Genomic DNA, 25,544 nt, shown 5'->3' on the forward strand with positions numbered 1-25,544 from the left:
GGCAGGAAATCATAGAGAGAAACTAGTTTTCTGTGTCCTGGACCATTCTGAGCCCCCCCTTGTGTTAGGACTTCCGTGGCTGAAACGGCATAATCCCCAGCTCGACTGGCAGTCGGGGAAAATAACCTCCTGGAGTTAGATAAGATAGATAAAAAGATAAAGTTCTTTATTTCTCCCCACTCCAGGGGAAATTTACATTGTTACAGCAGCTTTATTTACAATATATACAAGGGTGAAAAAATTTTTTAACAGAAAAAATAAAGTTTAAAAGTGCAAAGATGTGCAGTGCAAGAATGTCAGTGCAAATTTATGGTTTGGGGTGGTAATGATATAGTCCAGTTTATGTTAACATCAGCCAGTGATGCTGATGTTGTAAAGTCTTATAGCAGATGGAATGAAGGACCTGCGATAGCGCTCTTTCTTGCAGGGTGGATGTCTCAGTCTGCTGCTGAAGGAGCTGCTTAAAGACCCCACAGTGTCATGCAGTGGGTGAGAGGGATTGTCCATTATGGATGTGAGCTTTGACAACATCCTCCTCTCACCCACCTCCTCTATGGAGTCCAGGGAACAGTCCAGGACAGAACCAGCCCTCCTGACCAGTCTGTTTAGTCTCTTTCTGTCCCTTTCAGTGCTCCCTGCTCCCCAGCAGACCACTGCATAGAAAATAGCAGACGCTACCACAGAGTCGTAGAATGTCCTAAGCAGAGTCCTGCACACTCCAAAGGACCTCAGTCTCCTCAGCAGGTGGAGACGACTTTGGCCCTTCTTGTACAGGACCTCTGTATTGTTCAACCTGTTACCAGAGCTGTTTGCTGTCGGCTTTGCCGCCACTTGCCCCTGAACATTCTAAGGTCTCAGAACCCGTGAATTTAGAATCTGTACCTACACAGTATCATGATCTCGCCCCAGTTTTTAGCAAAGATCGTGCACTGTCTTTACCACCCCACAGACCCTACGACTGTGCTATTGAACTTTTAAAGGATGCTACTCTCCCTACCAGCCGATTATACAACCTTTCGAAACCAGAACAAACAGCTATGGAAACCTATATTCGTGAGTCCCATAATGCAGGAATAATTTGTCCCTCTTCATCCCCAGTAGGAGCTGGAGTCTTTTTTGTCGACAAGAAGGACAAGTCTCTACATCCCTGCATTGACTTCCGAGGACTAAATGCAATCACGGTAAAGAACTCTTATCCCTTACCGTTGCTAAACTCCACTTTCACCCCCCTCCAAGGTGTGACTATCTTCACTAAATTGGACCTTAGGAATGCCTATCACCTCATCCGGATTCGCGAGGGGGATGAGTGGAAGACGGCCTTCAATACCCCGTTAGGACATTTTGAATATTTAGTGATGCCTTTCGGCCTTACCAACGCTCCCGCTGTTTTTCAGAACCTTATAAATGATGTACTTAGAGACATGCTAAATCGTTTTGTTTTTGTGTACCTAGACGATATCCTCATTTACTCTCGTTCCTTGGAGGAACACGTTGGTCACGTACGGCAGGTTTTGGAGAGACTACTAAAGAATCGTCTATTTGTGAAAGCTGAGAAATGTGAGTTCCATGCTTCCACCATTTCATTCTTAGGTTTTGTTATTTCCCCAGGAGAGATTAAAATGGACCCTGGGAAACTTTCTGCTGTTCAGGACTGGCCAGTTCCTGAAAACAGAAAACAGCTCCAGCGCTTCCTGGGTTTTGCGAACTTTTATCAACGTTTTATTAGAGATTTTAGTAGGGTCGCTGCACCCCTCACAGCTCTCACCTCAACTGCTCGGCCATTCGTCTGGACCGAGGACGCCGGGCAGTCCTTCCAGGAACTAAAGAATCGGTTCACCTCTGCACCCATCCTCATCCAGCCGGACCCTTCGTTACAGTTCGTTGTGGAGGTGGATGCCTCGGACTCCGGAGTTGGGGCCGTCCTCTCCCAGCGCTCCCCCCACGACCAAAAATTACACCCATGTGCTTTTTTCTCTCGTCGTTTAACCCCCTCCGAGCGAAATTATGATGTAGGAAACAGAGAACTACTCGCTGTGAAACTGGCATTAGAGGAATGGCGACATTGGCTAGAGGGCACCGAACAACCTTTTGTGGTATGGACTGACCATAAGAACCTTGAGTATGTTAAATCTGCAAAACGCCTGAACTCACGTCAGGCCCGGTGGACCCTGTTTTTTGGCCGATTTAATTTTACTCTATCTTATCGACCAGGTTCCCGTAATGTTAAACCTGACGCTTTATCTCGACAGTTTACCTGCTCTGATGAACCCAAGACCCCTGAAGCCATCCTTCCGAATTCCTGCTTGGTGGCCACCTTGACTTGGCAGATAGAGGCCAAGGTCCGGGAGGCACTGCAACATCAGCCAGACCCAGGTAACGGCCCTACTAACCGTCTATTTGTCCCAGATTCTGTGCGTTCTCAGGTATTGCAATGGGGGCATGCATCTAAGTTCTCCTGCCATCCTGGAACAAACCGGACCTTAGAAATCCTCAGAGGGAAGTTTTGGTGGCCCACCATGGAGGCTGACACCAGGGAGTTCATCGGAGCTTGTACCACCTGTGCCCGCAATAAGACCTCCACTCAGCCCAGCTACGGACTTCTCCAGCCTCTTCCTGTCCCCAGACGCCCATGGTCACACATAGCCTTGGATTTTGTAACCGGTTTGCCACCCTCTCGAGGTAACACAGTCATACTCACTATTGTTGATCGTTTCTCCAAAGCTGCCCATTTTGTACCCTTGCCCAAGCTTCCTTCTGCCAAGGAGACTGCCGACGCCTTGGTCACTCATGTGTTTCGCTTACATGGAATACCTGCGGACATTGTCTCTGACCGGGGGCCTCAGTTCACGTCGGCTGTGTGGAAGAGTTTTTGCTCTGCACTGGGGGCCACGGTTAGTCTCTCGTCAGGTTTTCACTCACAGTCCAACGGGCAGACAGAAAGAACGAACCAATCGTTAGAGGTTTTTTTACGTTGTATGGTTTCGGACAACCCATCTACCTGGACTGATAGACTCCCATGGGTGGAGTACGCCCATAATGCTCTGACTAACGCTTCCTCTGGCTTATCTCCTTTTCAATGCTCCTTGGGACACCAGCCACCTCTGTTCTTCTCCCAAGAACAGGAGATCAACATCCCCTCTGTCCAGGTGATGATTAGGCGCTGCCAAGGCACGGAGGGCCCTTCTACAGGCCTCACAAAGAATGACTTCACAGGCTAATCGCTATCGGAGACCTGCACCTACTTACCAGCCTGGTCAACGAGTTTGGTTAAAGGCAAAGGACCTGCCGCTTAGAGTGGAGTCTAAGAAGCTGGCTCCACGCTTTGTTGGACCTTTTACAGTGGAGCGTGTCATCAACCCTAGTGCGGTACGTTTACCCCCTAATATGAAGATACATCCGACCTTCCATGTTTCTCAGATTAAGCCAGTTCTGGAGAGTACTCTGGCCCCCCCTGTCCGTCCCCCTCCGCCTCCCAGGGTCATCGATGCTGCTCCTGCGTATACTGTTCGTCGACTCCTGGATGTCCGCCGTCGGGGACGGGGGCTGCAGTTCTTGGTTGACTGGGAGGGTTATGGACCTGAGGAGCGAAGCTGGATTCCTTGTGGCTTGATCTTGGACCCCACTCTCGTCATGGACTTTTTCCGACGTCACCCGAACCACCCAGTTCGGGCACTTGGAGGTGCCCGTAGAGGGGGGGGTACTGTCAGGGCTGCTCCAGCAGGCTCTGGCTAGGGCTCCTCCCTCCTTTTGTGTGTTTTCCTTTTTAGGTATCCTGAGTATTGTGGCAGCGGCGGCAGGTGAACAATCAGGGGGCAGTCAGCTAAAGCAGGAACAGGTGTGTTGGAGCCAGTCAGCTTTCCACCTCCTCTCTATATATTCGGACGCCAGTCACCACTTGGAGGCCGGATTGTGAATGCACATCGTCAGTTCTGCCGTTTGTTCAATCTAGCCAAACCTAAAGTTGGATTTTTTGTAATTCAGTTTTCTTCCTTTCAGTTGGAACCTCACCTGCTCCTGTGGCCAAACCATCTCTTTGGACTCCCTTACAACTACAGTTCCAAGCAGACACCGGAATCCTCGCCACCCACTCGCCAGCTTCAGTCGGGACTCCATTCTGCCGTCGCTGATGTGAGTGTCATGGTACAGGGGGAATCTGAACCAAGAGTGAGAACACACAGGGAGGCAGTGAGAAACAGGTAATTCAGACAATTTAACCAAGGCAAAACTCACTACGGGGAGGGAGGGTGGAAGACAGTCGGGGGGTGGTACATGCTGGTGGCAATCGGCGGAGCCTGGCAGTGGCAGCCAGGGATGACACCAGCTCCTCTTCGGGGAGTGGAGGTGGGGTCGACTGGAGCAGTCTGGGGATCCACATCCTCTATCCTGAGGATGGCTTCCAAATCCTCTGTCCGGAGGTTTTCTTTGGGGGGTCCAGGTCTGATATGTGGAGGATTATCTGGGGGGAAAAGACAGACTGCTCCGGCGGTTCAGTGGTAGGGCTTGCACCATCATCAGAGTGCACTGAACAGGCAGGAAGATCCGACACTGAGTGCAGTGTGGAGCTGGTCTTTATTGCAGATGGATGAGATGAGCTGCAGGAGCTGCTCTCCATCCATGCTAATCACCTGCAGCGTGGAGTGCAGCACAGAACAGGAAGGAGCAGACAGCAGGACGGGGGGGAGGGGGTCGTGCAGGGGCTGTGGCAGTGAGGGTATGCAGAAGGCCAGGTGAAGCATTATCTCCAACATGTACAGTGTGTACTGTCAAGCATAGTGGAGACAGTGTCATGGTTTTGGGATACATGAGTGCTACTGGTGTTGGTCATCTCACCGTCTGTGATGGCACATTCAGTCCCTCGAGAAATATGCGACGTTTTCTTCAACATCTGCACATCCTTGAGGTCTAAGAGAAACTGTAACAGAGCCCAGAACAACCTCTAAAGACATTAAAGGTGAACTCCAAGGTCAAGGTGTGTCAGTGTCAGATCGCATCATCCGTCGTTGTTGGAGTCAAAGTGAACTTCATGGGAGACGACCAAGGAGGACACCATTGTTGAAAACAAATCATAAAAAAGCCAGACTGGAATTTGCCAAACTGCATGTTGACAAGCCACAAAGCTTCTGGGAGAATGGACAGACGAGACAAAACTGGAACTTTTTGGCAAGGCACATAAGCTCTATGTTCACAGACGCAAAAATGAAGCATATGTCAGGGCTGCTCCAGCAGGCTCTGGCTAGGGCTCCTCCCTCCTTTTGTGTGTTTTCCTTTTTAGGTATCCTGAGTATTGTGGCAGCGGCGGCAGGTGAACAATCAGGGGGCAGTCAGCTAAAGCAGGAACAGGTGTGTCGGAGCCAGTCAGCTTTCCACTTCCTCTCTATATATTCGGATGCCAGTCACCACTTGGACGCCGGATTGTGAATGCACATCGTCAGTTCTGCCGTGTGTTCAATCTAGCCAAACCTAAAGTTGGATTTTTTGTAATTCAGTTTTCTTCCTTTCAGTTGGAACCTCACCTGCTCCTGTGGCCAAACCATCTCTTTGGACTCCCCTACAACTACAGTTCCAAGCAGACACCGGAATCCTCGCCACCCACTCGCCAGCTTCAGTCGGGACTCCATTCTGCCGTCACTGCCTTTACCTTCAGCTCAGCCCTCAGCCCGTTACTCCCTTCCCTAATCAGCTGTCCGTCCCCAGCACGAGCCAGGTTGAGGTATTTAGAGGGATTTAGTTGTTACCGGAGACGCTGTTTTTTGAGAGCTTAGTAGCTCTCCGCTTTGAGTCTGCGTACTGTTTTCTAGTGAGCTTAGTTGCTCTTTCGCTTTTGAGTCTACATTGTGTTTTCTGAGTGAGCTTAGTTGCTCTTCCGTTTTGAGTCTGCGTTCTGTTTTCTAGTGAGCTTAGTTGCTCTTTCGCTCTGAGTCAGCATTGTGTTTTCTTAGTGAGCTTAGTTGCTCTTCCACTTTGAATCTGCGTTCTGTTTTCGAGTGAGCTTAGCTGCTCTTCCGTTAGAGTCTGCGTTCTGTTTTTTAGCGAGCTTAGTTGCTCAACAGCTTTGAGCCTACGTTGAGTTTTTCTAGTGAGCCTACTGGCTCTTTCACTTTGAGTCTGCATTTTTGTATTAGAAATGACCATTTCGTCCACCCGCCACTAGGGACTTCCTTGCAATGGTATATCGTGTGGTTTTTTTCCAGTTCCTGTTTTCGGGGGACCAGCTACTGGGAGTTGTAGTCTTGTGGTCCCTACGCTTGTCAATAAAAGTATTCTTGTTGGCTTCAGCTTTGTCTCGACCTCTGTTCCTGCGCCTGAGCCTCAAAGAAAAACGTAACAGCATATCAAGAAAAGAACACTGTCCCTACTGTGAAACATGGAGGAGGCTCTGTTATGTTCTGGGGCTGCTCTTCTGCATCTGGCACAGGGTGTCTTGAATCTGTGCAGGGTACAAGGAAATCTCATGACTATCAAGGTATTCTAGAGAGAAATGTGCTGCCCAGTGTCAGAAAACTTGGTCTCAGTCACAAGTCATCAGTCTTGCGACAGGATAGTGACTCAAAACACAGCTAAAAACACCCAAGAATGGCTAAGAGGAAAATATTGGACTATTCTGAAGTGGCCTTCTATGAGCCCTGATCTAAATCCTATTTAACATCTGGTGACTCTACTGGGCGTGCCGCAAATGCCGGCTGTCAAAATCTGCCGGCTGACACGTCTCGCTGTCAGTGAGACGTTTCTGAGGAAGGCGAGAGTGTTCGCTAAAACTGTCAAGCAAGGTAAATAACATTTATGCATTCACCTAATGTCTGAACAAAAGAATCAGAAACTAAAGTATCTGTGGAAGGAGCTGAAACATGCCATCTGGAGAAGGCACCCTTCAAACCTGAGACAACCGGAGCAGTCTGCCCATGAGGAGTGGCCAAAATACCTGCTGACAGGTGCAAAAGTCTCATTGACAGTTACAGAAATTATTTGATTGCAGTGATTGCCTCAAAAGGTTGTGCAACAAAATATTAAGTTAAGGGTGCCATCATTTTTGTCCAGGTCTGTTTCATGAGTTTATTTTTTAAACTAATTCTGTTGAACCACAGTTCAAAAGCAATGTCTGATTGTCATTGGTTAATTTTCATAGAATTTTTATTTATTATTACTTTTGTCAGATTCAAATAATTTCTTTGACCATTGTGGGTTTTTCTTTCATTAACCGAGGGGTACCAACAATTTTGTCCACGTGTGTATATATGGAGCTTTGTGCTAGTCCATACAGGCTTGGAGTCAGGGTGTCACACTGCCCTTTTCTGTCCAAACATTTTCAAGTCCAGCCCACCCACTTAGTGTGCTTTATAACTGAGGCAGCATTCATTCTTTCTGCCTGCTCCACACTCATCACGTTGCTGCTACGCAAGCCTACAAAGATCCGCAAATCATCGCATCATCTGCTCATCAGAGATCCCTCGTACAGGTTTTAAAATTCAGTGTTTGGACGTTTGTTCTTACCTTCTGACTGTAATCATGCCCGGGTGGGTTGATCCGACTTTTAAGTAGATCACAGCGTTGTTAAAGCTAGCCAGCCTTGCTGATGTTGTTGATGACATGCCGTAAATCTTGAGTGATGGCCGGAGTGCTATCCCTCTGGAAGATCCCTTCATCCTCCTCAAACAATTTTAAAATCCAGTAAGAGCTTCTAGCGATCAAATCCAGCCTCTAAGCAGCAGAATGGTATGTGTCCGCAGGGGCATTTTTTGTCGCATGGAAAAGTATGGCAACTAAATATTGTCCACTTGGTAGGCGTGAACTAGTGGGCCACTATGTTGTTGCATGACAGCCCTTCAGACCTTTGAGTCCAGTAGAATCATCAGACCAACATGGCAGCTCAGTCACAAACTTTCTCTTCTATTATTCAACAGTTCAGCGAAAAGTATTTCTGAAAACATTTGAAGCAAGAAATCAGCTTTGCAGTTGCTGAATCTGTCCTCATTTCTGTTCAACACTGGCTAATTCAGATGTTTTATGAAAGTCCCTCTCCCTGGTATGGAAACATGCCACATCTGAACACTCACTTGGTGAGTGTGTCACTTGCAGGCCAAGAGGTGGTCACATGACAGTGCTTTAATTTCACTCGGTAGAAGCGTCGGACCAACATGGTGGCTCGGTTGCAAATTTTCTCTTTTATTGCAAAAACAGTTCAGTGAAAAATATTTCTGAAAGCATTTGAGGTGAGAAATAAGCTGTGCAGTTGTTGAATCTATCTTCATTTTAATGCAATAACGGTTAGTTTCGATGTTTATCGAAAGTTTTGCGAGGCATCGGACCTCCATTCCCCTTGCCTGTTTGCATAAAATAGAAATCAAACTACTTTATGCAAATGCAGGAAACTTTGGGGCAATGCACCACAATGCAGCTTGAAATGTGCATTACACATAGACAAAGAATGGGATCCAAGAAATTGATGGATCCTGTGGACTTCATCTTGTTCTTAAGTGTCTGGCTTATTCGGGTTGACGACCATGCCTTTCCACTTTTCTCTGTCATACATTGCATGTAATATAGTGTTGGCCTTCGATGTATTTGTCCAGTCCTTGATGTTGTCAATATATGTCATTCTCTGGCGTCCTCTTGCTTTCTTCCCTTGTATTTTGCCTGGTATTGCAAGATTCTGTGTGCTATTCCTCCTCATCACGTCCTAGGAATGAAATTTTTCTTGATTTGATGGTTGCCAGCATTGTTCTTTTGGCATTTGCTCTCTTAAGAACCTCTTCATTGGTTACTCTTTCTACCCACGATATCTTTAGCATTCTTCGTAGGAACTACACTTTTGTTGCCTGGAGTCTCTTCTGCATATTGTTTGATATTGTCCATGTTTCACATCCAAAAGAAACTCCTGTGGACACATAACTTAATTCAGGCCCCAAAATCAAGACTCCTCAGCACCTGTTACCTGCGGTACAGCTTCCGGGTTCAAGTCCACAGTCTCCACCCACCAGAATGATGTCATAGCCAATCCACCGGTACACTGAGATTCCTGATGCACCCTCTGTGAGTGTGGCCCTTTTCCTCCAGCTGCAGCCATGTAGCACCTCTGTAGCCACATACTGGCAGGTAATGATATCAGTCTAGTTAAATTCTGTTTATCTGATCTGAGTCAGGCTGTGGAGAAAAATTCTTGGTGGTTGTGTTGAAATATCAATTATTCTCAAGATCATGTGTAAGGCTGTCATAGGATATTACAATGACTGCGTTTAAGGTAGATTCAAAGTTTATGAATAAAACTAAAATTAGTTCTGGCACAGTAAAATTGATCATTGGCTAATAAGCTTCTCCTGATCAGAGGCATATGCACTAACAGCCCCACACAGGGTTCCAGACTATGAGAAGGGGAATGACATGAAGCAAATGGCCGTGGGTCGGACTCGAATCCATGAACGCTGCTTCGGAAAACTGTAATATACCTGATTTTAATAAATAATTTCAGAGATTAACCTGATTACTTTAAATATAGGGGTATGTCTATTGCATCAATGTCTATGAGCTGTTAAGGTAAATTTCCAGATGTAAAATAGGACTTAATTTCCACATTTTAAATGCTCAAGAGGCTTAAATCATTAATTTTACTACAGGAAATTCATACCATGTCATCTCTTCCGGGACTCAGACACAATATTTTCACTTGTTAGGTAGTGCGTACTTTCAATCATATTTCTTTACTGGAGATCACTTTGGCACAACAGTTCTTGTTTTTCATGTGTTACACTATTGGCTACTTGACTTTATCTCGAGATTCAATTCAGTTCAATTCAATTTTATTTATATAGCGCCAATTACAGTCAAATTGTCTCAAGACGCTTTACAGAACCCATATGCCTGACCCCCAGAGCAAGCCAAAAGGTGACAGTGGCAAGGAAAACTACCTTTTAACAGGGAAAAAAACCTCAAGCAGAACCCAGCTCTTTATGTGGGGGGACCCATTGCCTGCTGGCCAGGTGGGTTGAGAGGGACAGAAGAGGTAGAGGGGTAGAGGGGTAGAGGCAGAGGGGTAGAGGTGGGGGGGGGCAAGGACCATAAAACACACAATTTGATACATGCATGATAAGACAGATGATACATGCAAAGTACAACTAACATGGAAACTGATTATAGATTACTGCTATGGTGTACGGGTCTGGCATTAAATATACTACATATATAGCTGGTGGTAAATTCAGAAATATGTAGATGAGCAAATCAAGTATAGTAAGGGCAATGCAGAGTAGATTGGTGGAAATGGGCAGCTGGAAGCAGTGGGCTGGAGGAAGGTCAGCAGCAACATCCCACAGATGGAGACTAGGCCAGTTGGTGGGAGAACAACCACAGATCTGAAGCATCCAGCTCTGGGACCAGGGACACTCGGAGAAATGACACAGGGAGAAACAGAGTGAGTGTAATGCAATAATGGTATATATAGTAAATACATAGGTAGTTAGAGAAGGGCTCAGTGCATCAAGAGAGGTCTCCCAGCAGCCTAGGCCTATAGCAGCATAACTAGGGGCAAACTAAAGGACGTCAAAAGGGGAAGTCAATTGTGCAAATGAAGACCCCCTAAGGGTCCCCCAGTCAGCCCTAACTATAAGCTTTGTCAAAAAGGAAGTTTTTAAGCCTGGTCTTAAAAATAGAGAGGGTGTCCGCCTCCCGAACCCAAACTGGGAGCTGGTTCCACAGGAGAGGTGCCTGATAACTGAAAGCTCTGCCTCACATTCTACTTTTAGAGATTCTAGGAACAACAAGTAAGCCTGCAGTCTGAGAGCGAAGAGTTCTGCTGGGATAATATGTTACTGTCAGGTCTTTAAGATATGATGGAGATTGGTTGTTAAGAGCTTTATATGTCAGAAGAATGATTTTGAATTCTATTCTAGATTTAACAGGAAGCCAATGAAGAGAAAACCAGTATTGGAGAAATATTATCTCTCTTGCTAACCCCAGTCACTACTCTGGCTGCAGCATTTTGGATCAGCTGTAGATGTTTCAGAGAGCTACTGGGACAACCTGATAATAAGGAATTACAATAGTCAAGCCTAGAAGTAACAAATGCATGGACTAGTTTTTCTGCATCACTCTGAGACAGGATGTCCACGATTTTTACAATATTTCTCAGGTGGAAAAAGGAAGTCCTACAGATTTGTTTTATGTGTGAGTTAAAGGACGTGTCTTGGTCAAAGATAACGCCGAGGTTCCTCACAGTAGTACTGGAGGCCAATGTAATGCCATCCAGAGTAACTATATGCTTTGAAAGCAATTTTCTAAGATGTTTGGGGCCAAATACAATGACTTCAGTCTTGTCTGAATTTAGTAGAAGGAAATTATAGGTCATCCAGGTCTTTATGTCCTTAAGACAATCTTGCAATCTTGGTAGCTGATTAGTTTCATCTGGCTTCATAGATAAATACAATTGAGTGTCGTCAGCGTAACAATGGAAATTAATACAGTGCTTCCTAAGCATGTATAATGTGAACAGTATTGGTCCTAAGACGGAACCCTGAGAAACTCCATGATTAACCCTAGTATGCTAAGAAGAGTCATTGTTGACATGCACAAACTGGAACCTGTCTGATAAGTAGGATTTAAACCAGTCCAGTGCTGTCCCTTTAATGCCAATACAATGTTCTAGTCGTTGTAATAAAAGTTTGTGGTCGATTGTATTGAATGCCGCACTAAGGTCCAACAAAATAACTACAGAGACCAGTCCATTATCTGACGCTATGAGAAGGTCATTTGTAACTTTCACCAGAGCTGTTTCTGTGCTATGATGCACTCTGAAGCCTGACTGAAATTCTTCAGACAAGCTATTCATTTGTAAATGTTCACATAATTGATTTGCAACAGTTCTTTCCAGAATTTTAGAGAGAAATGGGAGGTTGGAAATTGGTCTATAGTTCGCTAAAACATCTGGATCTAGAGTGGGCTTTTTAAGCAAAAGTTTGATTACAGCAACCTTAAAAGCCTGTGTTACATAGCCTGTTACTAGAGAGAGATTAATCAGATCTAACATTGAAGAATGAATTAAAGGTAAAGCCTCCTTGAATAGTCTAGTTGGCATAGGATCTAAAAGACATGTTGATGGTTTGGATGTAGAAACTACTGAAATTAGTTCAGAGAGATGTATAGGAGTGAAAATTTCTAAATGACCATCAGGTCTTACAGCCAATTCTAAAGCATCTGTACTCGAGATAACAGCAAATGAGTATCTGCCCCAGGACAAGTTAGATCTCTATTTGGAGAAGTTTTCCAGATGCTATATACTCACAATTTAAGATAAAGTATGATCATACGGACTTTGCTGGGACACCTTAATCATGCAATATCAGTTATTTCTCAGGCAGCTCTTTTGTGTTCAGACTTCTCAAGCTTTCTAAATTGTGGATAAGTCGCTTGCCATCTTGACGAGACTCACAATCAGATTCACAGTGGGTCACTGTTATACAAGCACTGAAACAGCATAACTGTGAAAAGGATTTATTGAGGTGTTCTTGCCCACCATGTTGCCCTCTCTCTCCCATGTGAGTGACATGCTCTCCCCTCATGACACCTCAGCCAGCAGCCAATAGGATTTCACGGCTATTGGCAGTGTAATTGACTGTAGTGGAGAGGAGACCGAAGCTGTGGGAGATACAGAGCTGCAAAGAATATGCATGGTTGGAGTTGTGTGTGTTCTTGAAACACGTGAGTTATCAACTATGATTGTTTGTGTAGAGTTGTATTCTTGTGTTGGAGTTTAAATGTTTAAATTCATTACAGGCTGTAACTCTGTGAGCTTGAGCATTTATTTAGATTGTTGGGCTAGGCTACAGAGCTGTTGTTATTTCATTGATGTTACTGTATACATATTCAGGGAGATAGTTTCATTGTGAAGAATTTGGTTTGGTCTCATTGTACACACACCTTACAACTTCGACTGAAGGTGTAACTTGTGAGGCAGTGCTCAATAAACACGTCGAACTATGTGGCATCTCCTCGTGTTTCTGACTGAACACACTGTAGTGGAACAGCACATACAACCATCTCAACACTGGATAGTGATAAGATTCTGAAATCACTATAACAATAACCTTCCGTTATGATGACACACTAGAATCACTGGTCACCTCAAGGTTCTTATCTGATGCTGCTGCCTCAGCAGGTTTTGGGGTCTTTTTTAATAACTAATGTTTTGCAGAAGGGCTTCCATCTTTGCCTGCTAGCTTCCAGCCTACCACTCTGTTATGATCCTCTTCCTACCGGAAGATGGAAGGTAGTGGAAACAATCATTGTGTTTTGTGACGACAAAGCATCAATCAACATTAAGAGTATCCATTTTTTCCTGTAGCCTGCCTTGCCAACATTTGACCAAACATAATCTGGTTCAATACTTGTTCACCTCTTTCCCTCCTCAAGGTATATAAACTTGAATTCTGAAGTCCAGTTTAATTTAAGACATTCAGACCTTGTAGTTCTATCTTTCATAGGAAAGGATATTGTTTCCTCCTCTTCAGTGGACCAATGATGTTAATTTAGCAGGCAATGTCAAACACCATACTATTACAATTTCTTGGTGCAAAATCAATTCTCACTTATAGTCTAGGTTTTATATGTCTATATGTAGATACCCTCTTAGAACAGTCCTCTTTGTGGCTTAGGGTGTTTCTTAAATTGTGGGACGTTCATTTCACACAAAGAGAAATTCTATTCTTTGCATGACCTCACTATATCTGTCTTCTCATAAGATAAGCATAAACAACTGATTTATATTACTGTAGAGGTGCTGATCTGATCTTCATTGCCAGCTTTCATATGCTTTCTGTTTCCTCTCTTCTTTGAGTCAGTTCCTGGAATTGTTATCCAATGCAAATAGTGATGAGCCTCTGTTGAAGTCAGATTCTGGGAATGCTCTGTCCAAGCCTTGGTTTGCTGCCTCTACATCCCATGCCAATACCATAGACGTGTGTGTGTGTGTGTGTGTGTGTGTGTGTGTGTGTGTGTGTGTGTGTGTGTGTGTGTGTGTGTGTGCGTGTGCGCGTGCCTGCGTGCGTGTGTGTGTGGAAAAGACCTCTGAGCTTGCATTGTGATATAGGGGATCTTTTTAAACTTGAAAAAATGTAGGGAAAAAGAGAAAACATACACACTTATCCTATGCAGTGTATGACTATCTCCAATGCCTGAATGCTATCAAATATTACTCAAAAGCCATGAATAGTTCATATTATACATAACATGTGATAACTTCATATAAATGGGGTACCGTTTCGTGTCAGTTCATGAAGGCCGAACATGCTTTCCCAGATTTAAAGGATATGTGGCATGCTTCACGTCACTCAGTTTCAGATCTCAAATAGTATATTTTCTTTGTATCAAGTCACTATAATAGTGCCTTGCCAGATGTTTATCCACATGCATTCAGCATGCTGCTGATCCCCTGCATCCAGTTGTGACAGTTGTGCATGCTTGCATGAATTCAAAGGAAATGCATAATTCTTGACCTCACACATAGTCTCATACCTCATAGTATATTTCCTTTGTGTCAAGTCACCATAATAGTGCCTTGCCAGATGTTCATCTGTTTGCATTCAGCATATTGCAAATTCTAAGCATTCAGGTGAAAAGGTCATGCTACTTGTATGAATTGAAAGGAAATGCGACACGCTTGTCACTACACATAGGTTAATTTCATTAAATTCCATTTTATTTCAAGGTGACTCTGCTAATGTGCTCCCTTTGGGAGTGCAGGTTTGGGATTTGTGATCTCAGGGACTATGTCATGCTTGCTCAGATTGTTCCAGAGCTCCACTTGAGCAGTGTCATTGCAAATACAAATGCATGTGATTACAAAATAAATGGTAAAATCTGACAAAGTGTTCTGTCTGAAATGGAGCTCTGTGCTCGTTCATACAAGTACGGAGTCAGAGTGTCACAAGGCCCTTTTCTGTCCAATCATTTTCTGCTTAAGTCCAGTCCACCCACTTAGCATGCTTTATAACCGAGGCAGCATTCATTCAATAGATTAGTGTTTCTTTATTACCAATAAATTAATATAGTTTTAACCTTTCTGACATGTTTCAACTGCTGTCTTCCTCAGAAGTGTCATTTGACATGTTAATGACGTGTCTTTTCATCAGTTGACTGGCTTTGACAGATCTGTCTGAATCTGTCAGACCCGCCATGCCCCCCGCTGTTCGATGGTCTCTGGAGAAAGACTTCATGAAGTCTAACCCTAACCCTAACCCTAACCCTGCTTACTGATCTCAGTGGCTTCCTTAAGCCACAGTTTATATTTGTTGCCTCCAAAGCTATAATCCTGCTCTTGTCCCAGTCCATAATGTAGTTGTTTCTTTTGCAGTGGTCCGTGATGGCTGATATTAAGTTTTCATGTTCGGCTTTTTCTTTTAGTGTTCTTGTGAGTCGTCCACATGTTTCTTTTCCACACTCTTTTTGACGTTCTTTTTTCCTTGTGTTGAATGGTCTTCCTGTTTGTCCTGTGTATGTTTTGTCGCATGATTTGCATGGTATTTCGTAAATGACGCAAAATTTTTTGTCCGGTTCTATTTTGCCTTTAGGGTGTACGAGTAACTGTCGAAGTTTTGTGTAGTTTTACTGCTGTGTTGATGTTATGTTTTTTTTCATTACTTTGTATGGGTTCTGTTATCCCTCGGATGTATGGTATGGTAATTGTGTCTCTGAACTTATTGTCCAGTTTTTTTGTGTGTTTTCCCTTCTTTTTGTTTCTTCTCTTTGTTCTTGACTTGTTTTCCTTTGTTGATGGCTCATTTTGGACATTGGTAGTGTATGAGTATGTTTTTTAATGTGTTTTTCCTCCTCCTGTCTATCTTGGTCTTCAGTTATGATGCTGGCCCGCTCGTAGAGTGTTCTGAATATTGAGAGTTTGTGTCCAGCGGGGTGTTCTGAGGTACAGAGGATTTATTGGTCCGTGTGCATGGGTTTTCTGTAAACTGTGATCTTTATGCTGCTGTCTTGTCTGTTGCCAGTGTCCATGAGTCCATGTTGTTTAGATGCTCTGTGAGTTCGTGTGATTCAAGATTCAAGACCTTTATTCATCACAAACACAATTATACACACATATAACATGCAGTGAAATGTATTGAGCACCTGTTCTTGCAGCAGACCGAAACAATGATAATAATAAGTATTAAAAAAAAGTATATATATATATATATATATATATATATATATATATATATATATATATATATATATATATATGTATGTGTATATATATATATATATATATATATATATATATATATATATATATATATATATATATATATATATATGTATATATATTAGGACTTTCAACATTAGCACATTAATGTGGATTAATCCAGGACCATAATAAATCAGATTAAAAATTTCAACACAATTAACGCATCTGACTCAAAATCCCTGACTCTGGCAATGCATTTCGAGTATTTTAAATTTGATGGGTCGCTTCTATTTTACCGGCGCAGCTTTTCCAGTGTTTACGGCATTAGTTTATCAGCTCAGGAAACACACAGACCAATTAGGTACGAGTTCAGCCGTCCCACATGACGCTACTCAGCCAATGAATTGGTCTCTGCATTCCAGCAGCTAAATATCGCAGCTGAGTTCAGAAAACAGGTGAGTGACAGACGAGAGGAAGATGGACAAAAAGATAAACAAGAAAAGCATTCAGAGAGTGCAGTGCTCCGCCAAGACTGTTCATTCCTCAATTTGTGTGTTCAGAAATCACGGCAAAATAGAATCAGGTTATTTAATATAGTGTTAACCGTTCCTGCTCAGCTGCCCGGCCGTGGTCAGAAAGCACAGGGGAGGTCGGTTCTCCAGGGCCGAAGTTACCTTAGTTCATTTCGGGGTTAACCCTATTCACTTCACCAGTGGTTATAGAAGGCAAAACACAGGAACCCAGCCTTGTCTGAGAATGCTGCAGCCTTTAATTGTAAAGCTTAATTGTAAAGTTGCACTAACCTAGAAGCTACACTTCTTAACTCTTCTTCTCCTAACCGGCTCTCATCTTAACTCATTCTCGTTGCATTCAGGGCTGCTCGGATATCTTTCTCTCTCGCACTCTCTCACAACGGAGCCACGCACTCTTATAACAATAGATCGACCCACAAACTAACTAAATAAACAATTGCCTTGCGTGAGCACAGGCATGGATTGTGCATGCGTACGTTATGTAGTACAGATACTGAATTGCGTGACCAAAATATGTAACGGGTCGAGTGAACTGATGCAGGTAACTGACACAGCGTTCACTTGTTGTCATGGTTACGGCAATGCCGTGATGGCCGCTATATCTCTCAGTGGAAAATCCTTCACAAGTCTGTGGATGCAGAGTATAAGCTGCATCACTGCCAAAATCTAATGAGGTGGTCCTCGTGTCATTTCTGACCTTCAGTGAAAATTTCATCCAAATCTGTTAGTCTGTTTTAGAGTAATGTTGCAGACGGACAGACAGATTCACAGACAAACATATGCCGATGTTCACATAACTCCACCATTCCTTGGCGGAGTAATAAACAAATCAACACCGAGAGGAAAGTCGCCCTGCACATGTTGACTGCGTTTGGCTCAACATACAGCTGTAAGTCAGCTTCTCAACTATGAATATAATCCAAACTAAATATGGTTCCAGACTCACCAATGAGCTCCAAATGTGTTTGAGAAAAACCCTGACACCATTCAGGCCACGATTCAAAATACTGGCAGCTCAATTCTCCCATTAAGCAACAGGGGTATAAGGGGAGTGATATAAGAAACAAAAAATGTAAGTGTTCAGCTGTTTAAATTTTTTTAGATTTAGGTATTTTTAAAGATGTATAAAAGTTGGTTCAGGTTGTTCAGTCATTATTTTTCACTTTATTTTAAGATGTACAGTATAACAAAAGTTATTTATTAGTAAATGCTGTCAAAATGTTTTTAAACCATACTGAATTTATTTGATTTGATAGTCAGTTATTGATTACATGCAGACACTAATATAACTACTAGGTTACATCAACATATATCACACTAATTCAAGTTAGAAATTAAGATTTTCTGGATCTTTGCTTTAATACTTTTAATACATTTTCTTTGACTGGACCTCTTTGAATTTTAGTTGAATACTCCTGCGCTAAACAGCATGTTGGCCCTCTTTTGAATACAAAAAAAACCCCAAAGATGGAACATTCCACCAACTTACAGTAATATGAACACTCTGCAGGGAGTTTTCTTTTCACTGAAACACAGGTGTTTAATAAACATGTTAAGTGCATATATATTCCCTTCTTTCTTGAATGTGTTTGCTCACGCAAAATGAACGTGATAAATATAGATTAAAAATGAATGATATTTAATTGCGATGAATCGAAATTAATCTGCAGCAACCATGTGATTAATCAGATTAACTATTTTAATTGTTTGACAGCACTAATATATATATATATATATATATATATATATATATATATATATATATATATATATATATATTATATATATTATATATAATTATATATATATATATATATATATATATATATATATATATATATATATATATATATATATATATATATATATATATATATATATATGTGGTTTTCGTCCCGGCCGTGGAACTGTGGACCAGCTCTACACCCTCAGCAGGGTCCTTGAGGGTGCATGGGAGTTTGCCCAACCAGTCCACATGTGTTTTGTGGATCTGGAGAAGGCTTTCGACCGTGTCCCTCGGGGAACCCTCTGGGGAGTGCTCCGGGAGTACGGGGTAACGGACCACCTAATACAGGCTGTCCGTTCCCTGTATGACCGGTGCCAGAGCTTGGTCCGCATCTCTGGCAATAAGTCGAACTCGTTTCCAGTGAGAGTTGGACTCCGCCAGGGCTGCCCTTTGTCACCGATTCTGTTCATAATTTTTATGGACAGAATATCTAGGCGCAGCCAGGGTGTTGAGGGGGTCCGGTTTGGTGACCTCAGGATTCCGTCACTGCTTTTCGCGGATGATGTGGTCCTGTTGGCTTCATCATGCCGGGACCTCCAACTCTCACTGGATCGGTTCGCAGCCGAGTGTGAAGCGGTTGGGATGAGGATCAGCACCTCCAAATCCGAGTCCATGGTCCTCAGCCGGAAAAGGGTGGAGTGCACTCTCCGGGTCAGGGATGAGGTCCTGCCCCAAGTGGAGTTTAAGTACCTCGGGGTCTTGTTCACGAGTGAGGGAAGGATGGAGCGAGAGATCGACCGGCGGATTGCTACGGCCTCCGCAGTAATGCGGTCGCTGTACAGGTCCGTCGTGGTAAAGACGGAGCTGAGCCGAAAGGCGAAGCTCTCAATTTACCGGTCGATCTACGTTCCTACCCTCACCTATGGTCACGAGCTTTGGGTAGTGACCGAAAGAACAAGATCGCGGGTACAAGCGGCTGAAATGAGTTTCCTCCGCAGGGTGGCTGGGCTCTCCCTTAGAGATAGGGTGAGAAGCTCGGCCATCCGGGAGGATCTCAGAGTAGAGCCGCTGCTCCTCCGCGTAGAGAGGAGCCAGATGAGGTGGCTCGGGCATCTAATTAGGATGCCCCCCGGACGCCTCCCTGGTGAGGTGTTTAGGGCACGTCCCACTGGGAGGAGGCCCCGGGGAAGACCCAGGACACGCTGGAGAGACTATGTCTCCCAGCTGGCCTGGGAACGCCTTGGGGTCCCCCGGGAGGAGCTAGATGATGTGGCCGGGGAGAGGGAGGTCTGGGCTTCCCTCCTAAAGCTGCTGCCCCCGCGACCCGACCCGGACCAGCGGTAGAAGATGGATGGATGGATATATATATATATATATATATATATATATATATATATATATATATATATATATATATATAAACATACATATATATATATATCGTAATTTTACCGCGGGATTACATGGTTTCGAATCCTGTCACCGTACTTAAAAAATACGTGTTTTTTATTTCGGCCCACACATTTCTTTTTACTGTCTGTAGATGATATTTACATGGATATAGACTGTATTAAGTAATGATGCCAGCGTTTTTCGGCGAGGTCTTCTTTATCTGGTACCTTTATTTCACGTAAATCCAGGTCTGATCGTGACTAATCTGCCGCCGAAACATCTGGAGATGAAAAGTATCGCCAGTTAACCTGATCACCAGTTAAACTGGAACACCGCCACCAACGTCTTCCCGCTGGGCTCCCGTAGTTCAGAGTGCGCGCCCCCCTCCCCCCCGCGCTTGATACACAAACAACATGGCGGCGAGTGGCGCAGATCTAAAGGCGCGTGTCCACTAGATGCTATTTTCCCGCACGGCAACGCACCACATCTGAAAATTGCATGGACGGCGGTCACTACCGGACCACAACATGGTCACATGAGGGCGCTGAGCAACAACGGGCTGCTACGTGGTGACGTCACCGAGCTTTCAGCTGGACAGTCCGGCAGACAAGTCGCATAAACACAGCAGCTTGGCTGCAAATTTTCCCTTTTATTTCAAAAAACACGTCAGCGAAAAGTATTTCTGAAAACATTTGAAGCGAGAAATAATCTGGAGCAGCTGAATCTGTCCTCATTTTATGTCACCGACGCCTAGTTTAGAAGTTTGAAGACAGTTTAACGATGCGTGGGATCTCCGCACGCTGCATGCAATTTGCATAAAGTAGAAGTCAGTCTACTTTATGCAAATGAGCTGCAGCCCTCTCTGGGTAAACACACCGGATTGCAGCGGGAAATGCACCGCAACTGGACCAGCATGCCACATGCGGCGAATTTCCAGCTGCGATCCGGTGTGTTTACCTGGAAAGGGCTGCAGTTCATTTGCATAAAGTAGACTGGACTCCGGCATGAGGAGATTAGGTAGGGGGTAAAAAAAAATCAGATAAATCGTGAATCGGGATTTTTTGTGAAAAAATCTGAGAATTTTTTTTTTAGGCCATATCGCCCAGCCCTAATATATATATATGTGTGTGTGTGTGTGTGTGTGTGTGTGTGTGTGTGGATATATATTAGAGCTGTCAAAATTAATGTGTTAACGTGGATTAATCCATCATCATGATTAATCTGATTAAAAATTTTAATGCAATTAACCCATCTGCAGCGCAGAATGACTCAAAATCACTGAGACGTCTTTGGCAACGCATTTTGGGCTTTTTCTCCCAGTAGGCATATCGCTGCACATGCACAAATGGGCAGTTGATCCAGTAGTGGCAGAAGCAAGCAACTCCACATGGAAGACACTAAACAGCACGCCGGTCATTTCAGTAGGGAATGGATGGTATGTATATATATATATATATATATATATATATATATATATATATATATATATATATATATATATATATATATAGAGAGAGAGAGAGAGAGAGAGAGAGAGAGAGAGAGAGAGGTTCTGCAGCTTAGTGACCAGTCTGAAGGGGATTATGGTGTTGAATGCTGAAGTCGGAAGGGGACAGGAACAATGATAGACTGTTTGAAGCACCTGAGATGATGCATTGGGAGAGCAAGAGGTTGAATATTTCCGTGAACTGTGAACACCAGCCCAAGCTGATTGGCACAGGTTTTGAGGACACAGCCTGTTTTACCATCAGGTCCTGCAGCTTTCTTGGTATTCGCTTGTTGAAACAGCCTCTCATAGTGCTCTGTCATGATACGTGTCTCCTCCATAGTTTGTTAGAGCCAGCAGGTGTAATTATTAGGTTAAACAGATTACAGCTAATTGGATATTTACCAGGTCTTAAATAATGGCAGTTTGTTTTACATCCCAATGACATGTATACCTGACTTAGGTTTAAAGCTTGATATCTTTTTGTCAAAGTTTTGTCTATTAATCTGTACAGTAAAGGTTAATTTGACTTTGTCACACCTTAACTTCAAAAATTAACCTCTTTCCAAAATGCTCTAATCTTTTTGCTCTTTCACCTCTGTGCATTTAGTGCATGTATCTGGTATATTTTTATTGATTATTATTTAGCTTTGCAGAAATTATGTCTGCTCGCATTTAGCATCTAGTCTGAGCCATGAGTTGCAGCACAAGTGAATTTCCACCCCTCTACTGAAATTTCATTCCAATGAAAGGGTGAGGGAATGACATGCAGCAAACGGCAGTCGGTCGGACTCAAACACATGGCTGCTGTATCAGGGCTATAGCCTCTGATTATGGGTCGCCCACTCAACCAGGTGAGTTACAGGGCACCCAGAATCTGGTTCTTTTAGATATTTTTCTTACATCACACCAGAATTTAATCATATGTCTAACTATTGGGTTGCTAGCCTGTCTTAGTAGATTTGTCACTGTGTAGGTGTACAGTTGCATGGGAAGAGGGAATCTTAGACTCAGAGTTTCCATTTCTGTCCAGTAAGGAGTATCCTGTGTTGAGAAGAAAAAACACTACTAACCTCAGCTGTGCAGCCCAGTAGTACAGCAAAAGTCTTGAACATTTTAAACCTCCACAATGAAATGGCAAACGTAGCCTTGCTTTTCTGTTGCTTCAAATAAATCTAACAAATATTTTTAAAACTATATACTATATTTATACTTTTTTGTGTTGGCAGGAGGGTGTTTTGAAAAAGATTTAAATAGCTTTGGTAAAAGATTCATTTTTAAAATACTGATTCTAATTATTACTGAAAGAGGCAGAGACATCCATTTATGAACTGAATCTGCAATTTCTTTCATTGGTGGTCCATAGGGTTAACTCAGTGAAGTTTCCCTGTTGCAGCAGCAGAGTGTGCAGTTGCACTGGAGATTTCTTTCTTGAATTTTTTTATGGGAGAGATCAGAGTCGGAAATTAGCGGTGTGTGATACAAGATTTGGTATCGATCCGATACAAAGTAAGTACAGGACATTTAACTTTCTATTAGATGCACATCATGTTTCATGTTGAAGTCCCTCTTTTTTTAAACCATACCTGCTGTATTTTACTTGGAATCCCCTACTGTTCATCTTTAGTTATCCATTACTTTACCAGTCACTGGTCAGTTCTCTGTTTTGCCTTTATCTTGTTGATGAAGTCCTGTGCCTCCATTGGAGTGCTGAAGGTTCAGGCTTGCTCTTCATAGGCTACCAGGAGTCTCGCAGGATAATTCAGTCCACGTCAGATCTTCAGGGTCCGCAGCTACTGATGGACTGGGTCATATTCTTTCTGCTGCTTGTAAATCCCTGCAGACAGATCAGAGTAGAATTTCATTTGCTGGTTCTTGTATTTTAATGTCCTTCTTCATCCAGGTAGAATAGATTACCCTCAGTGTGTCCACTACCATATCTTCTGGCAGGTACAGGTCACTTGGCCACCACTGCAACCTTAGTGGGGTCTGGTTTCACTTTTCCTCTGTCAATCACAAACTTACACAACTGTATGTTAAATATGCTGTATTTAACATCCAGTCTGTTCTCCATCAGTTTTTGCAGGACTAGCAGGACATGTTGAACATGTTCTTCTGATGTCCAAAGTGGATGAATGAGAAACTACACAAAAACATTCTTCTGATGTGTTTTTATGTATTGCTTAGATCCAGTCTGATGAAGATGGAGGCCTGGTGATGTTAACTGAGAGCTGAGTCTATGAGAGGGAGAGGGTACTTGTTCTGAACAGTTGTTTTATTGACGCATCTTTAATCTACGCAGGAGTGTAAATTCTTGTCCTTTTTGTCCACAAAGAAGAGGCATTGCTTCCTGATGCCAGGGATTCAATAATTTATTTTTCCATAGCTTCATGTACAGCTTTGTAAATATAAGTATATATTTAAGTTGAAGAAGCAGATGTATCACCTTTGCAACTAAGCTATGGAGATTCACTGACTCCATCCTGAAGCTCAGACTTTCTTAAATCTATTGTCTGGCATTGCTGATGCATCATTTTCTGTTTGGTACACATGGCAATTGTGCTGTAATTCATTGTTTAGGGTTATGTGTATCATGACATGTAAAGTTTAACAGGGAAAACCTCTTTTTCTACTGGGAAATACAATTTCTGTAGAATGTAGTATTAGGTAAAAGAGATAAATGTCTTATTAAATGTGCATGTCTTAGGAAAATTGTTGCTAATTTGCTGTAGAATTAAATTATTATAATGAAGACATCTTTTGCGGATAGCACAAGTTTCCTTCAAGAGCTCCTCATGAGTTTTTTTTTTCTAACCCATAGTCTAACAGTTGACTTGATTTGCATTCAGCTGCTTTTAGTCAGAAAAAAATGGTTGATCATATGAGAAAAGCAGCTGCTGGGTGAGTATAGTTTGATGATTAAAACAAATGATACAGAACTGCATTATGTTGTAAAGCCAGAATTACTGAGTGAAAGCTGAGCTCTAAGTCAGTTTTCATCATTTTCTGAAACCATGTGCTAGAAGGCTGCCATCCCCAGCAGATAAGCCAACTACTTGAGTGAGAATTTGCCCACAGTCATGATAACCTTATGATGTTGGAAAATAAAATGGCTGTGGGCAAATTCTCAGTAAATTCAACATGTGAAATGCCACAGATCTCCAAATCTCCACAGTCAATTAAAAGTAAAACCCTTGTCAACTTTATGCATAGCTATCTTTCAGTAGTGTAGTGTCTCAATTATACTTTGAACTCTACCACTCTTTTTGTATTTGATACCTGATGGAGTGAACAGTTATCGTGAAATGATTTGTTTCTCTACAGCTCTGCTGGGTGTGCTGATGACATGGGCCCAGACAGAGATGAAAAGAGTTGTTGGAGGCAATGCCACATTGCCCTGCCACCATCAATTCTGGGTTGGTGATGACCCCATACTGGACATTGAGTGGCTGCTTCTCAAGCCAACCAACAGGCAGAGAGTGGTGAGCATCTCTCCATACAAGAAGTTGGATGTTTCTGAGGGTGGACAGTAACTCAAATGAAATTGAAAAATGCTTTAGTTGGGATTTGAAAATTTGAGGAACCAAATCAGATTCATAGACTATTTTTCAAGTGTGCTATTGCACAAGAATCAACGCTACCCTGCAAAAAACATGGCACTAAATATTTATTCAGATCACAAAGACTGAAATCTTTATTTAATTTGTAGATATTCTAAATCCTGCAAATTCTACATACTGATGCCTCTACAGAACACATTTTATCTCTATTCAGTACATTAAATGTAGTGTGCATTGTCTGTCTATCGCCATTGGTGTGTGAATATGTGTGTGAATAGGAAGCAGAAAGGTTCTATATACACTACTTGTCAAAAGTTTGGACACGCCTTCTCATTCAATGTTTTTACTTTAGTTTTACTACTTTCTACATTGTAGATACATACTGAAGACATTAGAGTTATTTCACAATTGTTTGTTTGCTACATAATTCCATACATCTTGCTTCATAGTTTTAAATATGTTTCAGACTTTAGATCCCTCAAAGTAGCCACCATTTGCTTTGATGACAGTTTTCAAACCCTTGGGCTTTTCTCAGTGAGCTTCATGAGGCGTCACTGAAATGGCTTTCATTTCACAGGTGTGCCTTGTCAAGGTTAATTTGTGGAATTTCTTGCCTTCTTAATGGCATTGGGACCATCAGTTGTGTTGTGCAGAAGTCAGATTGGTACACAGTTGACAGCCCTATCTG

The 25,544-nt window shown here is 42.9% G+C and overlaps 1 protein-coding gene across 1 annotated transcript in view; it reads left to right on the forward strand.

The window, feature by feature from the left end:
• The window catches only part of LOC111572159 (CXADR-like membrane protein), a 127,117-nt gene that overhangs the window by 18,745 nt on the left and 82,828 nt on the right, over positions 1–25,544 (forward strand). Inside the window, 1 exon segment of the mRNA XM_055017294.1 lies at positions 24,621–24,778. Coding sequence (XP_054873269.1) covers positions 24,621–24,778 — 158 coding nt within the window.

This window comes from Amphiprion ocellaris, chromosome 14 (genome assembly GCF_022539595.1).
Source record: "Amphiprion ocellaris isolate individual 3 ecotype Okinawa chromosome 14, ASM2253959v1, whole genome shotgun sequence".
NCBI classification, from domain to species: domain Eukaryota; kingdom Metazoa; phylum Chordata; class Actinopteri; family Pomacentridae; genus Amphiprion; species Amphiprion ocellaris.